General features: G+C 35.1%; 1 protein-coding gene across 1 annotated transcript in view; it reads left to right on the forward strand.

The window, feature by feature from the left end:
* The window catches only part of COL19A1 (collagen type XIX alpha 1 chain), a 365,439-nt gene that overhangs the window by 37,788 nt on the left and 308,571 nt on the right, over positions 1-19,080 (forward strand). The window contains exons 3-4 of the mRNA XM_077162192.1: positions 6,198-6,272; positions 6,886-6,985. Coding sequence (XP_077018307.1) covers positions 6,198-6,272; positions 6,886-6,985 — 175 coding nt within the window. The remainder of the gene's footprint in view (positions 1-6,197; positions 6,273-6,885; positions 6,986-19,080) is intronic.

The raw sequence follows: 19,080 nt of genomic DNA on the forward strand, positions 1-19,080 counted from the left end.
GATAAATGTATAAATACATTTTATGCATAGATATAAATAGATCAACAGAATTGTATAAAACCATGTGGATTCTAATTGTAATTTTACAGTTAATAAAAATAATTCCACAATATGTTATGCGCATGCCTGAGGACATGAAGAAAATAGGAAAACAAAAGAGAATGGGAAAGAGAAGGAAATGTTGCAGTTTCCCAGGGGGTAATCCTTGCCCCTCTTTTCTTCACACTCCCTATAGTATCTTATCCATTCTTGGGTATTTAAATATGATTTAAATATCAAATAACTCCCCAGCACAGCCTGAGCCTCTGAGTTCCATATCTATAAGTTTAACTACCTATTCAATAACATTGCCATTTAATTTTCCTAATGGCACCTCAAACTTAACATTTCTAACTCTTCCCCTCTCCCACCACAGATTAATTTTCTCCTGGCCAAATCTTTTTGTTTCTGCTTCCTAATGAGATCCATTTCAGTAAATTAAACCTTTGGTTAAGCAAGCCAGGAACCAAAGCGCCCTCCTCCTTACACTCAATACATTATCTTGTCATTATCGCATCTAGTACATTAATCCTTCTACATTTTTCCATCTCCACTGTCTCCTCTTTGGTCCAAGCTATCATCATAACTGGCCTCACAGACTTAGGGCATCTGAGTAGTGTTACTAGATAAAATACAAAAAGCCCAGTTAAATTTGAGGTTCAGATAAACAGCAAATAGTTTTTTTAGTATAAATATATTCCAACATTTTATGGGACTCTGAGATAGCATGTGCATGGGTATGCTTCTGAATTTGACCTTTCAATAATACACCTTCCATAAAGATCTCTCAGCAATCCTTAATTCAGAGTTAAGAAAACATTGTAATACCATAGCATTCATAATACATTGTTATTTAAGTAAAAATATGTAGAAATAGGTTCACTTCAGCAAAGTTAAAATAGTAACAACATCTTCATCAGAAAATTATGTTGTCTTTCTCTGCAATCAGTAAAATAGTATTTAAATAGCTTAAGAACCCTCAATAAACCATAAAGAATGTAATTACTATATTTACATTTATTTTTCATGATGTCTATAACTTTGATTTTCCCCTTTGGCTTTTGGGTGCACAAGGTATTACTTCACCTCCTGGCTTTTCCTCAGCTAGAGGCCCCATTGGCCACAGAGAGTGGGTAGTCCACTTCAACATGGGGGTCAGCAACATGCACAAATCTTCCAGAAATTAGATCAGTTGCTTTACCTAGTGAAAAAAAAAAAAGAATAGATTGTAACTGGTGTGACGTATTAGCTATTAGAAAGGAGAAAAAGGGAATTAAATGTACCTTCAGTGAATAATGTGAAAACGAGAGAATGTGGCATGCTTTTAGTGAATGCTATATTAAACTGAAAAATTTTATAGTGAATACAGAAAATACCAAAACAATGGTAAGAAATATGTTTCAAAGGACATGTCAGTTAATCTTAAGATCTGAATGCTTAGCAATGTAATAGGGGCGGCGGTGTTGGCATGGTTGTGACGGGTGGCAGTGGAGTTACTAGGGTGACAAAGAAACCGTTACACATGGGGAAGTTGTGGCCAGCACAAACTATCGAACAAAGGGAACCAAGCACCCAGAATTCAAAACTAATGAGCTATACATAAATAATACAAATGTAGAACCTATACTGCGGCCAGCATCCTGCACTTGCGGTTAATTGCATCCTGCTTCTCTGGTCAAGCAGAGAAGTTGGATTCAACCGGTTGCAAGCACAGGTACAGAAGACTCCAAATTGTCCTTAAAGTGACCACTGTCTTATTAGCATAGTAAAAGACATGCCCGGACGTGGAGAGTTTCCGCCATTTTTGAACAGGTAATGTATGAAATAGTATGTAGTCAACATAGGATTATATAACCCTAGGGACATGTTCATTAATTAATAGTCAACAGCTAATTATAGATGCAAATAACACTAGCTTTATATAAAACACCTTAATCACCTTGCTCCAAGCTACACAAAACTTTAGGCCAAAAATAGGAAAGCTTAGGGGTTCTGACTTCTGGTCAACGGTTGGTCCTTGTCTCTACAGACACAGTTAAACTCTTTGAATCACTACTTAGGTTGTGGTTCTTCTAACTTAAAGCGGTCGCCGTTGGTTTTTCCAGGAGGTTGGTGATTTCCCAATTTAACAATGGCAGTAGGTAAGAACATAATTCAAAGGTTTGGCAAGGAAAGGGAAATGTGGTGTGTGTGTGTGTGTGTGTGTGTGTGTGTGTGTGTGTAAGGGAGATTTTTTTTAAAAAAACAATTCTGAGCTAAGGTTGGGAACGAAATGCATTTCTGCTAATGAACAAAAAGAATTTCTTAGGTACTGTCAGTTTTTTAAAAACATGTTCTGAGAAGCACCATTCAATAGAGAGGGAGAAAAAAAAACATCGGATTTCAGGAAATTGTTTAATAACAGCTCTATCATGGAGAGGCTATGTGATGTGGGTAGAGTCATCTAAGTTCTCTTGAACGATTTAGATTAGGCCTTCTGGATTCTAATTTTTGGAGGGAACAAGGGATAAAAGATCTAAAAATGTGTTTTCTTTGTAGGTTATCTAGATAAAGATGTGTTATAGCCAATTCTGACCTTGCTGCCTCTTCTGTTTCCTTTGCCTCCCTGCAATGCTTTTCCAGCTTGTTAATCTACCTAGGTCCTTTAGTGAGTTTGACAATCACCAACAACATCTTAGGGAGAATCTGATAAAGGGCATTTGCATTTGCTTTTCAAAAAACCTGTTGGAAAAAAAAAAAGAACCTGTTGATTAAGGATCCCCAGACAATGCATCTTTTATGGAGAAAATTTAGTAGTTACTTCGAAAGCACTGAATCGTTCCAGAAAGACTTGGGAGTGATAATGCTGTCTACCTGACCTGATATTGTATCTTACTGATAGACTTTCAATACACCTGTACAGTCACTCAAAAATGTGCTTTACACACTATTGAAATATATGTGTCAATGCTTAAAGAAATTAACATATCTGACTTGTGATAACTCAGTTCTACAGCCTTGCTATTTTTATGCATTGTGTCCCTAAGATTCATGCATCAGATTAGTGTGCCTTCTATCTTACTCCCTCATCATTAAGATGTAGTTTTAATTATTTTTAGGACTGTTTTTCATAACATAGTTCACATTCTAAAGTTATGAAAATACATTTGCTTTTCACAACTGAAGATTTTTAGTAGGAAAATAGCTTCATAAATATGCTGGAAATTTGAATTCCTTTGTTTCAAAGTGACAGTTTTATTACTTTGACATCATCATATATTCATTAAGTCCTTAGAAGAATTTAAATAAGTTAAATACTGTTTCCATCTTGGCAGTAAGCCAGCATACCTTCCCCTCATTGCTAGAGTGTTACAGTGGAAAGTCCCGTTCTACTGTCTTGAGATTTGTTTTGCCAATCATCTGTTGGAACTTCCCTACATACTTTGTGAAGAATTGATCCCTTTTATTAGAGTTACATGTGGATATTCAGTCATTATAAAAGTTAGATTAGAATTTAATAATTTGTTTTAGTTTTGCAAGAAGCATTATTAACTTCAAATGTTTTCTCATAGAGATGCTATTTTCTCCCTTTTATTGAGGTGTGCTTACACACACTAAGGTGAGCAAATCTTAAATGTACAGTGCAATGATTTTTTACATATGTATGTATATATCCATTTAATTACCATTCAAATAAAAATGTAGAACTCTTTCTGAGCCCCAGAAATCTCTTCTGTACTCCCCGACCCCAGTTAACATTCTACCAAGATAATCACTGCTCTGACTTCTGACACATACATTAGTTGTGCATTTTCTTGAACTTTATATATATGGAATTATGCATATTATACAGATTATATGTATGTAATTGTGATTCAAGTTATATGTATTTTTCTTTTGGGATTGGCTTTCCTCACTTAATATTATATCTGTGAGACCTATCCAGATAGTTGCATTTATCAGTAGTTGATTCTTTCTCATTGCTATGCAGTTTTCATTGTATGATTATACCTCATTTTATTCATCTATCCTATTATTGTTAAGTATTTGGATTATTTTCAGTTTGGTACAGTTATGAGTAATGCTAGTATGAATATCTTTGTCTTTTGGTGGCCATTTGCACTCAATTTTTTGCACGCATGTCTGTTGGGTCATTGAATTTTCAGGCCATAAGGTATGTATATATTTAGATTGAGTAAATATAGCCAAACAGCTTTCTAAAATGGGGGTACTAATTTCCACTCCCACACATAATGTAGGAGAGTTCTAATTGCTCTACATCCTCATCAACACTTGGTGCTGTCAGTCCTTTAATTTACTATTTAGTGGTATCTCTTTATGGTTTTACTTGCATTTCCCTGATTAGTAGTTTGTATCCTCTACACCGTTCCATCGATCTATTTACTAATACTTGCACACAGCACATTATAAGAAACCCTGATATCTGATGGTGTAAGTTCTCCAGCTTGCGCTTCAATTTTGCATACACTATTCTAGTTTATTTGTAGTTTCATATTGTTGGTTTTCACATACATGTGTGTGTGCACACAGTCACAACCTGTTGGGATTTCAAATGGTTTTGGCTGAATCTAAAGATAAAATTGAGAAGAATTGACATCTTATTAATATTATGTCTTTTAAGAATTGACATCTTAATAATATTGTCTTCCAATGTAAGTACTTGGTTTAGCCATAACTTCATTTATTTGGGTATTTTATTTCTCTCAGCAGTTTCATAGTTTTTAGTGCAGAGGTTTTAGATGAGATGTCTGATTGATAAAAAATAACTGTGAATTCAGATGAACTATTTTGTAGTGTTTACAAAATACCCAATGATTTTACTGTTATTTAGGACCCACAATCATGTTACAATCTCTAAACATTTAAAATTATTCAGTGCTATCATTGCACTTATTTTTACGAACTCTATATATTAAAAAATGTGTATTGCAGCATTTTGTTTCTTACTTTTAAACCTGCTTAAATGGTTATATAACACTATTTAGAATGTAATTTTTTTTCATCTGATTGAAAGCATTAAGAGAATGTCCTGTCACCGTTACTGGTTTGTGATACTTTTGTTAAGTGTAAGACCCTTGTGTTCAGTAGTTGAACTGGAGAATTGGCGATTTTCACTTTCCACAGAGCAGGAAATCACACTGCTTTCAACAGTTATCTTCCCTCTATATTAAAATATTTTAGATCATTAAACTCCACACGAGTTCTAGACAAGAAGGATGGAGGTTTTGACTGCATCATGCCAAAATATTTAATCAGTTTAGTTTAACTTTGCATTTTCTGAAAATTGACCACAATTTTGTCTGAATTGACTAACTGTTGTATTCTAGAATCCAAACCTAGTGTTAGATATAAACACATTCCAGAAAATAAAAAATTAGCATATACAGATACATGTATGAACTGTATTATCATAGTATTGAATATATAAATCCACTGTGAGCAGAAACTAACTTTATCTTTTGTTTGAATATCACTAAGTGCCTCAGTACATACTCAGTTAATATTTGGTCAATGTTTTTATCTCATCTTTTCATGTCAGCCACTTTTTTATGGCATAGGTTTTTGCTTTTTAATTTAATTTTAATGATTTCCATCTATGTCCCCTTCTTTTCTAAAGTCTCATATCACCTGATGCCAAAAAACTGAATCAAAGTAGAAGACCTATACTCTTTGGGCTCTTACCCACTTTCATGATAGCTTACTTAGTATATGTGAAGTGTCATGTAATTTACTTGTAATATATTATTATGTTAAATTATAGTAATAGTCCTTTTAAAAATACTAGATTGCATTTTGAATATGAAAGTTTAATTATATTATTAAAGCTAGCTACTTTCCTAATGCCTAGTGTATACTAAGTGTGTTAGAATAATAGTAATAATATTAGCCAACAACTTATAAGCACTCACCGTGAGCCAGACATTTTACATAGATTATCAAATTACATACAAAGCAAATTATTTACATTTACACATGTAATATCTTATCACATGTAGCCACTGTGAGGTGGGTAATTTTCTTATCCTCATTTTACAGAAATTTAATAAAATAGTTTATTTTCATTTTTTGTGAAGTTTCTGATTGTATTATTCAAATTTATTTGAAAAAATTTCTGATAGAAAATCTAGTGCAAATTCTTTTACTTTTTTTTCTTATAGACGTACTATGTCCCATACTAAGAACAGAAAGATATCAGCTTACACAAGGCAACAGAGAGAAACTTGAAGTTTCCGGTAAGCGTTATAATTCTTTGCAAGGAAGCATTTTATATAAAATTATCTCTAGACATGTAATACATTGCATGCGATTGCTTCTTTAGCATTACAATTTAAGATGATAGCATCCATGTAAAAAGAAGATGATGCAGAAAAAGTGCTGAGAGCAGACACACAGACACACACACGTAATCATGATACATGTATTGTATTTGAAACCAAGCATTTCCCTGCATCATTATATATTTTTCTAAAACATGATTATTCTAAAGGCTTCTTGATTTTCTACTAGATGGCTGTAGTATAACAACTAATTTTCTGACTTTATCAGAGTTGCTACAACGAACTACTCAAGAATACTAATATGTGAATCTTTTCAAAGATATTTGCAAATTTTCCACCAAAAAGAGGGCTACATACTCAATGTGCATAGTAAATTCCATTTTCCTATACCCCAGAAGGAGAAAAATGGAATTCAGAATTTTGCTGATCCCAAACAGCAGGATTTTATTTGAAATAAATCAGCCTATGGATACGGACAACAAAAAATCCCATTTAAAAATCAATCTCTCAGTGAATTTACTAAATTTAGCAAAACTTGCTGGACTAAATCATTTGTCACATTTTACAGGTTTTGATCTAGGAGAGCGCTTTTCTCTGAGACGTGCATTTTGTGAAGGTGAAAAAACTTGTTTCAAATTGGGAAGTGCACTCCTTATCAGAGATACTATGTAAGTAAAGTAACCTTTTTTTTTTTTTTACATTTTACTAGTACTACATAAACTAATTTCCAAGAAGATGCCATTGAATTATTTTTAAAAATTAAAAACCTTCTTGTTAGTGTCATACTCACTTGAAAGCTGAGATAAATATGCTGTTTGTGTATTTTTTGTTTATAATAATCTTTGTAATGTGATCTTTGTTCTATAGTGAAAATACCATTTACAGGTGCAGGGAGAGGCAGAATCCTTAGAGAATAGTAATTAAATTCATTTTTGAAGAAATATCATTTATGTTTAAACTTGCTATAACCAAAATTAGACCTTAAAATGTGGACTTTAAGTGTAATAGACAATTTATTTATTTTATTACTCTCTCTTTCTCTTTCTGTTGTTCATGATATATTAAAAGAAAAGAACTTAGCCCTTATGTGATTGTGTGTTAGAATACATAAAGAATGCAAACTGTTATGTAGTTTTATTTTTGGCTTTTATACTCATTTTATTTCAAAATTGGTTTTCTAAAGTTGTCATCATTACCTTTCTTTTTCTACTGATAAACCTCAGACTAAAAACAAAAAACACCTGCTATTTAAAAACTGACTATTGGTCAGCAACTATACAGGACAATAATAATCCTCCATATGGTTGGTAATAATATGAGGATGATTAGATATTAATTCAAAAACTTGTGTCGCTGGGAAGGCAGGTAGTAAATATGAGCATGGGATTTATTCTTTGAGTTCAAAATGTACATTCCAGTGTATACATACATCAGAAGGAAAAAAGACATCAAAATTATATTTGGTTTAATAAGCAACACAGATGTGTTTGCATGAAAACACGTGTGAATATTCATTTCCTGATGGGTAGCCTGATACTTAAACTCCCAGACAAGATTGTTGAGAATCTCATATTATGATTACTCAAAGAGCATTTGAGTATGATTACAAAGAGCATTGATCATCTCATTGCATATTATCAGATGCTCTGTGCAGACTGGGTTCATTTGTGCACAACTTATTTATAAGATTTTATAACTCAGTCTTTCTTTGAAAAAGTTTTTTTTAAGCCTATTTTATGGTACTTTAGGTGATTTCAGTTTAATGGTATGGGTTCCTTCAAAATAAACTACTCATTAATTGGTAAGGACCATGATAAGGAAGAGAGTAATTTGATATTGGGGAATTAAAATAGGTGGTTGTCAGACGAGGCTCTTTAGCAGGTGTAACTGTACAGACCAGTCAGTGCTCTAGTGGGCTGCTGTTTAGGTTGCTTCGTATGTAGGCAATAAACCCACAGGGCACAATGGTTCTGTTTGAGTATATGTTGAAAAGAAAAGCCAAGAGGTACAACATTTTTCTTATACAGAATTCAGAATTATTTTCTTTTTCTGTGCAATAACTAACATGATAAATTATTTTCTGGCTTTTCGTTCTAAATCACTGTGCAATCTCAGGGCAATCAGTCTACGTGAATTCTCTGGCTCTGTGGAGCAGAATCCTGGTACCTCCAACTACAGGAAACTGGAAGGCATCTGGTTAAGCTGACTAGCGAGTGTCAAGTAGCTTGGATCATCTCCACTTACATTTTACTCATTGAGCCAAGTATGCTAGGATGCTTCTCTTGCATGATGCCATTTTGATTTTTCAATGAGACTAGAGTAAAGTTGCAGCTATTTATATATTTGTAAATAAGTCGCCTTGCAGAGTCAGCATGGGAAAGGCATTTTATATGGAAAATAGGGAGGCTTTCTATGCCTGAGTTTGCTTTTCTTATTCCAGCTTATTCCAGATGAGATCATGAGGGGAGAGAATTAACAAGTTTTTTGGTCAGGTATCTATTGGGCACACTTGGTGCCTGGACCTGACTTACTATGGGAATTCCAAAGGTTGCTCTTGTAAAGTCTCAGATACTTGGGGATTTCCAGATAAATGTTATTGCACACGTAGAGGTGATGCAAGCTCAAAGGACATGTGAGGGGGTTTACATGTTTTGTGTTTTAAACTCATGCCCCTTTCTCCAGTATTCCTTGGGATAGCAAATGACAAGTAAGTATTTGAGAGGGCTTTAAAGGATTCTAAAATGGTATGCTACCTAGTTTTCTGGAATTATTTTTGTAGAGAAAATTTCCTCAGTTGTTTGTATTTGCAAGTATCTCTAATTATATGAAATAAATCATTATTTCTATTTTTATTAAGAATCATACCCAGATGGTCATATTTTGATGATCTTTAGATCCTACTTTGGCAATTATCTAGGCAAAATAGTGAAGATTTGAGAGAAAATATGTACAAAAAATGTATATACTATTGAACACACTATTTCTTGACATGATATGGTCCCTGTTTTTCATTAGTTTCTTCTATAGAAACTTATTTCAAATAAAAATGTCCTAATAGTTTAATATTTTAGAAGAGTTGAAGAATTCCTATGCATTATTGATTCTGATGGGATGTATTAGGGAGAAACAGAACCAACAGGATATATGTATTAACTTCTTATAGATGCTAATTATATCTATGAACTACCTCTGCAGCAGCAACTAGGTCAGTGTTTGACCATAACCTAGCCAAGCTGACACATAAAAGTAACCTTGCAGAGGGCAATGCACTGCAAGCTTAACTGGGCCAGTTACCTTGAAAATAATCCTAAATATGAGAAAAGTTGTTTTTATATTGTCACATAATTTACACTTTGTTACTTTTGAATGTAAAAAATAAAACAAAGTTATTGGCAAGTCTTTTCTACATGGGCCTTTACACTTTCTTCAGACTTTTGCTATTATAAATAGCTTTGCAAGCTACAGGAAGATTTTTGTTTTCTCTGTGTTTATGATTATTTTCAAAATAATGACTTTCAGAGGTGAAATTGCTTGCTCACTTTAGGGATCTTGGTATAAATTACTGTTTTAGATTGGAAGGAAAACAGGGGTCACTGCGCTCAAACAGTTCCAAAAACATGCAAGGTAAACTCCATTAGATTTCAAAGTCTGAGAATCGTTCATCCTCGGGGCTTTAGAAAGTGGCAGTCTTACCATTTCCAAAGGCCTATGCAGCAGCTCTGCTCTCTCTAAACACTTAGATCAGGGTTTCAACCTTGAGGGAACTTTGACCATCTTTTTCTGAGCTCCCCTTCTCCAAGTATTGGGGCAGCAGTACTTGGGCTTTCTGCCATCTCCGGGGCTCACGTTCAACCCCTTGAGAACAGTGGGGCAGAAGCAAGGCTCTCCCCCGTGCCCAAGGATCCCCCTCCGAGGCCTGGGGCACCAAAACCCTTCCTGAATGTGAAGGGGAAGTAAGGCCCATCCTCTGCCTTTGGGACAAACTCACCCTCTCCAAGTGGGTCTGCTCTCTTGGCCCAAGGTTTCTTGGCTTCAGACCTTATCTTTCATGGCTCTGCCATTGAAGTAGGTTTTATCTTCAGTTTGCCCCTTTTCTGTCCCTTTTAGTCCAGACTGGCAGTGGTTCTGTTTATACACGTCTTACAAGAAACTTGTCAGGTTTTTATGCAGTATGCACTGATCACACACATCAGATAATAGGACTTATCATAAATCCTTTCTGTATAACTTTATTTCCAATTCTGGCTTTTTATGAGATGGCTGACTGGTTCCATGTTTGGTCAAATCCTCACGTGGAGCATTATTATCTTGGCCTCTCTTTCTGGAAGCCCAGAATTTTCCAGGCCATCAATTTCTAGTTTCTTTGTACCCAAGAGTTCAGTCCTCAACTTATTTCTTTCCCCTCACATTTTACTATAAGTTACAAGGAGCACCCAGACTGCATTTTTCCACATTTATTTTGGAAAGTTCATTATTCTAAAATTCTGTCTTCCATCCAATACCAGCACTTAATCTTGCCAAATTCTCTGCCATTTTAAAACAAGATTTCCTTCCTTCCAGTTTGCAATAACACATGCGTCATTTTTGTTTAAGGCCTCATTGGAAGCACCTTTAGCATCCATATTTCTACCAACAGACTCTTCAAACCAATCTAGGCCTTTTCTTTCAAGCTTATCACAATTCTTACAGAATCTTCCCCTTATCCATGTAAAAAACCATCCCAACAGAATTGGTATTTGCAAACTGCAGCAATCCACTTCTGTTACCAAAATCTGTTTTAGTTTGTTAATGCTGCCAGAAATGCAATACATTAGAAAAACATTTGCTTTTATAAAGGGAGTTTATTAAGTTACAGTTACAGTTTAAGGTCATAAAAATGTCCAAACTAAGGCATCCAGAGGGAGATACCTTTACGCAGAAAAGGTTGATGACATCACGAACTGTCAGCAGTGAAGGGATGTAGCTGGTGTTTGCTCCCTTGGTTTCAAACAGCTTCCCCAGGGGCATTTTCTTTCTGAATCTACAAATGTTTCTCTCTGTGTCAGCTCTGAAGCTTTTTCCAAAATGGGTCCCTCCTAAAGAACTCGAGTAAGCAGGTTAAGACTCACCTCAGATGGAAACTACATGCACAATTGGGTAGGTCACATCTCCATGGAAACAATTTAATAAAAAAAGATCTCACCTGTACAATAAATCTGCCCCGACAAGAAGGTGGTTTTTCTGGGGTACACAACAGTCTCTAAATAGCACAGCTACTGGTTATGTTTATTCATTGTTTTATCCATCTATGGTTCTCATTTCTTAATATCTTCAGCAGCACTGGACATTATTATATTAACAATTTGTTATTAAGTTGTGTTTTTTAACTAAAAACTTGTAGCAATTTAAAAATAGAAACTGTATCTTATAATTTTTATTTGATTATATAATTCTCTTAGGAGCTTTTGTTCCGCTAATGGGTGAATAAGAAGTTGTGGGATGTTTTGAAATGAATGCAGTCTAGAGTATATTTTTTCATCAAGCGTTTACTGAGTACTAATATATGCCAGGCACTTTGCTAGTCTCTGGGCTTACACTAATGAATGACTGCAGGCCTAGTTTTGTCTTCCTGGAGCCCTCTGGAGAGATACAAGGTGCAAAGAAAAAGCTGCACTTCCCTCTTGCTTTACCTGAGAAGAAATTGAGATGGATTGCCTTCTGCCATTCACAGGCTAAGCAACTCACCTATCACTCCTTCTCTTATAAAGGCTAAACTTCCTTTAACTTCTCACACAAAGCTGATTTTCAACATTTTCATTCCTTCCCTAGTAAGGGCCTGTTCTCTAACACATGTTTCATTTTTATTGCTCTTCTTTGGGACCTCTCCAAGTTTTCAAAACTCCTTGTTAAATTCTGAGTTCCAAAACTATGTTCAGAACTCTGATACCGAATCTTCTAATTGCTGAGCATAGTAAAAGGATTAGTTCACAATTCCATTAAGCTATAAGAGAATGATTATTTATACATCCCATGAGTTTTTGTTTGAGACATTTTATCATTTTGTAAATGGGAAGTTTCCTAGGTAAGGAAGTGTGACTTAGTTTAAAAGTTGTCCAGCTGTTTTCATGAGATTGACTGTTATACATAATTCTTAATGTCATCAATTTATTTCCCTAATTATAGTTCAACATACCAAATGTGTGAGATGGATTATTGTCATACATTCTTTTTTTTTTTTTTTTTTGGCATGTGCAGGCACTGGAAATCGAACCCGGGTTTCCAGCATGGCAAGTGAGAATTCTGCCTGCTGAGCCACCGTCGCACTGCCTGTCATACATTCTTTTTTATTATTATTATTATTTTTTTTTACATGGGCAGGCACCGGGAATCGAACCCGGGTCCTCGGGCATGGCAGGCAAGCACTCTGACCTGCTGAGCCACCGTGGCCCTGTCATACATTCTTAAAATGAAAATTAAAGAAACCAATGTTTAAAATTACTGATTTCTTTAAGTCATAGGATTTAGCAAAATTATATGCATTACAAGGAACAAATTCTTAAGATTACCATTATTCAGATTTTAAGAACTCAAATAAATAATTACTTCTTTAAAGTTATAAGAAAATTCTTCCTAGAAAATTGAGGACGTTGAAGTACCAATAACAAATTTCTTAAGATATAAATGGTTACCAAAATATAATACAATATGAAAGAGTATCAGTTCAGTATTTCCATTCACTAGTTTTGGAAACATTTAATGTTAACCGCATCAAATTTAAGTGAGTTGTGATTTTCATCCTTCAGATTTCATAGAATTCAGTATCTGGTGGAGGGAAATAGAATGTATCAGTAATTGATCAGTGTGAATTAGGCAATATCCACAGCACTTTAATTAAACTTTTTCTTGGATTTAGAGATCTATTCTGTTAGCAGAGAGAAATGCTTGAACTTCTTATTTAAAAGGCACAGAAACTTTTAAGTTTAATAGCTGTGAATCCTAGTAAAAGGAATCTCGTAAAATTAAAATATTTTTCTGTTTCTGATGAGTTTTAAATGGAGAAACCATAAATGGATTAATTTATTTAAGCATCCAAAATTTTTAACAGTAAGGAACAATTGTGTGTCCATTATTGTCTTCAAAGAGCATATGCAAAACAATACATTCACCAGAAGAAGGTGCAGGTAAGATGAATTGAAAATGGTAAATTGCAATTCATTTACAAACAAATTTTTCTAGCCTCCAATATATATAAACCTTGTGAGGAAAGGAGAACTTCTTATGTCCGAGGAAAAAAGGGTAGTTTTTCATTCGTCTTGCTGAGAACTAAGAGGGAAGTGTTTGCAGAAGATAACGTAAGATGCGGTTCTTTCCCTGAGACAGGGTGCAATATCTTCCCTTTGGGACATGAAATGAAAACAAAAATTAATCACGGTCCTAAAAATACAGTTAATGCTTTAAATGTTCACATGAAGATGAAATCTTTTACAGTTGCAATGATTAAATAACAACAACAAACAAACTTGGAGACTGTGGAGTTTGAACTGGGCTTTGAAGATGAGGAAATACAGAGTCGAATGTGTGAGGGTTCTAAGGAGAGGGAAGACACCTCAGGTGAAGGGGTGCCATGTACCGAGTCTTGGGGCTCTGGGAGATTAAGATATGAAGAACTCCAATGACCATTATATAAGCTAATTGCTAATTAGAAAAGCATTGACAACCTACTTTATTCATATCAAAGATGTCAAGACAGTCTGATTTTCTCAGATGCTCAAGGACATTACTCAAGCCCCTGGCAAAATTCCAAACAATTTTCTCCACAACTTCCAGGTGACTGGCATTCTTATGAAAGTCAATGATCATTCAAAACAGGTAATGGGTTTCTTACCTAGTGTCACGCTCAGAAATTTATCCATTTTTCTTTAAGCTCCTTTAAGAGCTTCCTTTAAGCTCCTCATGTCATAACTTCCACTCCTTTGGCAGGTCAGGGCGAGAAATATTATTTGTGGGAAATTATTCTCATTTGTGAATGCTGACAAAGTAGGATTTCTATCTAATTGAGTCACATCTGTGTCCATACTGCTTCTAATCTACATCAGTGCTTAATATACTTTAGTTGAATTGATGTAACCTTTGAGTTAAATATTTCAAGTAGCACTTTAATTTTATTAGTGGATTGTGTAACCATTTACATATTTTAGGCAATCAGAAATTCCTTTTTACCAGCACACCAAAATCCAAGGCACATTACTTTTAACTCCTTTAGTAAATAACTTTCCTGTTAGGGAACTTCAGGATAAGTACCCAGTTTAGAAGAATGATGATGATACTTCCAGTAGTACCACCTTATATGTAATGCTTTAGATTTAAAGTGCTTTTTTTTATATATATATAATTTGGTCTCCACAACTACTCCTATGATGTAGGTATTGCATCATTATTTTATAGATGCAAAAACTGAGGTTCAGTGAAATTAAAAATTTGTCTAATGTCCAAAAATAGTAAATGAAACAGTTGGTCTATAACTCAGGTATTTTCTCTCCAAATCCAGAATTATTTACTATTTTATCATGACTAATTTCATGTAAATTATATCAGTGTAAAATGACCATTTGCCATTTACCCTGATAGTAGTGAGGTATCAACTAAATATACTACTTAGGCAAATGTCATCATAAAATAATGAAATTCAGATGTTCACTTATTTATTTGGGTAAATTTGACAGATATTGATTAATCTACCTCTCCATAGGATTATATATTAGATTTTAAAAATATCTTTGTCCATCTCTATATTCAATCAATTAAATCTTCTATGAGTCAGCAGAGCCTTTGCTTGGGTTGTGGTTGTGTGCATGTATCTATGGAATATACACTGCAAATTTTCAGAGTATGCAAAAGAAAGCAGACATGTAATCATGTACTTCAGTTGTCCTTAATCTTATTTGGCCTATAAAAATGCTGTGAGGATTAATTAGCTTTTAACCTTTGGTGGCTGCTAATATATTGCTTTTGTAATGATTGTAGACCTAGAAACAGAGAAACATGACCTTAAACTTATGAATTAGCCAGACAATTGACTACAGTAATGCATGATGTTTTGTGATGCTCATGCTTAAGAATGATTTTTTAACAACTGTGTAAAAACCATATAAAAACAATTATATGAAAACTGTACAGTTTTTTTGCATATTGACAGGACTCTATATTTCATAAAATAGCGTTGAATAGTCTAATGATATAGCTCTGATTTTAATGGTAACTGTGAAAAAAAAAGGTTAAGGAAGTAAGTGTGGTAGCCAAGAATCTGCTTGCATTATTTATGCATCTCATAAATTTGGTTCGCCTTGTCTATTGCCTCATTTGAGTCAATACTTACATTTAAAAAAAAATACATTTATTCCAGTTTAGGTGAGATTTTTATAATTTTAACTATAGGAATTAATATTCAAATAATTGACTTTAATAACTTTTCTCACCATGGTTATAACTATTTAATTTGGAAGAGATCAGAAGTTCAGTGAAAAATTTAATTAATATGCACACGTGTGGCAGTGCCGTGCAGAATTAACATCTGGCTGGTTGAATATGAGATTGAATTGACCAGATGTTTTGCCTTGAGTTATTCCTCTTATTTGAACCCTTTCAACTTCCTCTCTCTACTTTAGAATTTCTGTGCTTCAGCTGTCCTCTCTAGAGGCCGCCCTCCTGCTTTCAATGGTTAACCCCTTCATTTACGCTCTTCTTACTCCTCTTCTAGCCAGCGTCCTCTAAAACCTTGAGTCACCAGTGATTCCGCTTGCTCTTATGGCTTCCATGCTCATCTCCACAGTATTCTGGCCTCTTAGTCTACAAATATGCGTAATCCTTTCATGTTCTAGAAACATTTTGCTTTGAGGATCCCCTTTGTTTGCAAACTTCTGAAAGGAATATTGTTACTGACCATTTTTACTTCTTGTTCTTCTTAACCCCGTCTAATCTGACTGGGACTCCTTGAATGCTATGGAAATTTCTCTTTCAAAGTTGCTTGTGACCTTGTCTCCAGTGCCAATCACCTAAGTGTTGCACAGGGCTACCTTTGTAGAGCTGTTTTGCTCTATTCATCTTACTCTGCCATTTCTGCCATTGCAATTCTACATATCGTTGAAAGCTCAGTACACATCCCACCTTTTCCATGCAGCCTTCCCTGATGTCCTCAGTCAAATTTCCTTTCCTTTTTCATGGTCCAATAACACCTTTTTTTCCTATGAATTTTATATAATGCGGATCTCATTCAGGCTTGTGTAATACAAATGTTCCCAGGCCTCATTAGTATGTGGAGTCAATGATGTCACATTCACATCAGTGACTAAATTGTTAATGGCTCTTACTCCATTGGCAAAACTGTAGAACTCTGACTTCTTCTTAAACATTACTCTTGTTATTTCGGGAAGTCCCAGGGATGTTGCACATATGTTCAAGTACAAGTACATTTCTGTTCTTGCGTTTTAATGTTGTCAGGGCTTTTCTACTCCTGCCTCTGTTTAGAGTCCCCTCCATGAAGGTACTGCTCCATGGGATATCCCAGCCTGTGCTCATGGCTGCTGGTCTGGAGCCCTCAGGGGACAGAGCTGCCCTGTGGTTACGGCTGAGTGGAGTGTGCATGCACATTGTAGGGTGGGAGCTGGGGATTCACTGATCTTCTCTCTAACTGCTTTCTGGGCTCCCACACAGGGCTGCTTGGCCATAGAGCCTCACAGAATGTCTAATACATAGTTTTATTAACTCCTGGTTCTCCCTCCTTTGTGGGGCTCCTAAATTGGTAGATACGAATACAAGGTAATCCCTTCAATTATCCTCATGTTGACTATCTTTCTGCTCATTTACTTATAAGAATATAAAAATCCCTTTGCTTTTAGATGATGTGTTTAGAAAAAAACATTTTATGATGTGTTGCCATTACTATTTCTATGTTCAGCCCGGATGGCAGTGAAAGGAGAAATTCTAAGAAAGTATTTCATTTCATTCTCAAATGATTATTCAATACTTACTATGTATCATGCACTGAGAATTTAAGGATAAAGAAACCATCCCTGCCATTGAGTTACTTCCAGTCTCTGAGAAAACAAATGTGTCAACAATTACCTATTATGGAATGTCCTAGGAATCTTTAGATATATGTATAAAAACTCTGGGTACACACACAAAGGTACCTGAGGGAGCCAGGAAAAGCTTCACAGTGGAAATGAAAAGTTGAGACTTAAAGGATAAGTAAGACTTTTACAGACAGTCCATGGAGCCAGTGCACAGTGTAGTATTGGGGTAGTTTGAAAAATGAAAGTAATTCCAAGATGGTGAAAAATCCTGTATAGTGAGTGAACACTGGTGGGGAGGGTCTTAGGGGGGTGGAAGAGGCTAAAAGGCTGGGATGATGTTCTGAAAGGCCTTATGTGCCAGACTGAGGGGTTTGAAACTTATTCCTATAAAAGAGTGAAGTTGTGGGAGCAATAATGTTACATTCCAGGAAAAACAAAACAAAAACAGTTGAGCATATGATATTGGAAAAATCGTAGCTTTCAGTTAGTTCTGAGGCCTCTTAACCCATCCTGAAGCAGAAACTGAGCTCCCAGACCCAGAAATGACATTTGAAATTCAGAGGACCTCTTGAGGGTGGAGTTGGGTTCGATCCAGCTTTTTCTGATCTTTCTTGGTTGGAAGTTCCTGGAAAAGTTAGCCTTCAAGGGGCCCTATTTATGAAGAGCAGCTTCTCTACTTCATCTTTGTTTTGTTTTCATCTAAATGACGTCTTGTAGGAGCACTCATTTTTAATGGGTGGCTGTTCACAATGCCACAGTGAACAAGTGCTAATCAAAACCGACCTGCGGTTATTAGAAGTCTGTCCAAGCTTTGTGTTCTCATCAACAACCTGTCTGTCTGAATGGCCTCAGCAAACACAAAAAGGCTAAGATTTCGGAATCTGGCTGTGGAATTCAAACATAATCACCCAGGCCAGGGAAGGTGTCTCCGACTCACCCTCCAGGCCCTGTTAGCCAGATTGCTTCCAACATGACAAGTGATGGTGGATGTCAGCTGGGAAAGAAATGACTTACTATAAACTCCAAGCATCTCTCACTTCGCTCTCAGGAAATGTAACTTGGATCATATTTCTCTTCCTGGAAGATATTCAGCAAGTCAGAGGCCCCATTGATACTTGTAAATACGGAAGTTCTTCATAAACTCTGCCTCTTGCTTATTCAGAATGGAAGAACTAGTTATGAAGCCAGTTCTTGATATTTAAAAATAGAATTTTTTTCCATTAAGCCATTTCATTTGGGAAGCAAAAGGTAAATAAAGGTTGGTCTTGTTAAATATGATCTGGAAATCTCACTTCAGCTCTACCAAAATAGCATTTTTAAAAAAAGAGGCTTTGCTTGAAGAGTACAGCTATGAGCTGGTTGAAGAATCATCCCTGAAACCATTGTAATCAGAAATTAAGCTTTTAAAAACAATTTGCTGTCTGAATATATTACATTCTAGTTTTGGAATATTTTCAAAATGAGATTTCTCTAGAATAATTATGTTCTCTAGCTCTTTAGTTTATGAGCAATGAAATTGTTAACATTTGTTAATTTTTGTTATTTTTTACATTTATTCTTTGCCTCATTTCCTTATTATTCTGTAATGCAAAACAACAACAACAAAAATTGGTAATCATAGGTTTTTCTTCCCAATATCTCCCCTTATTCTGGGTTTGGTTTTGTCCTTTACTTTTTCTATGCATGAAATATAGATATTTCTTGAAAAATTA

This window comes from Tamandua tetradactyla, chromosome 5 (assembly GCF_023851605.1).
Source record: "Tamandua tetradactyla isolate mTamTet1 chromosome 5, mTamTet1.pri, whole genome shotgun sequence".
Classification (NCBI taxonomy): domain Eukaryota; kingdom Metazoa; phylum Chordata; class Mammalia; order Pilosa; family Myrmecophagidae; genus Tamandua; species Tamandua tetradactyla.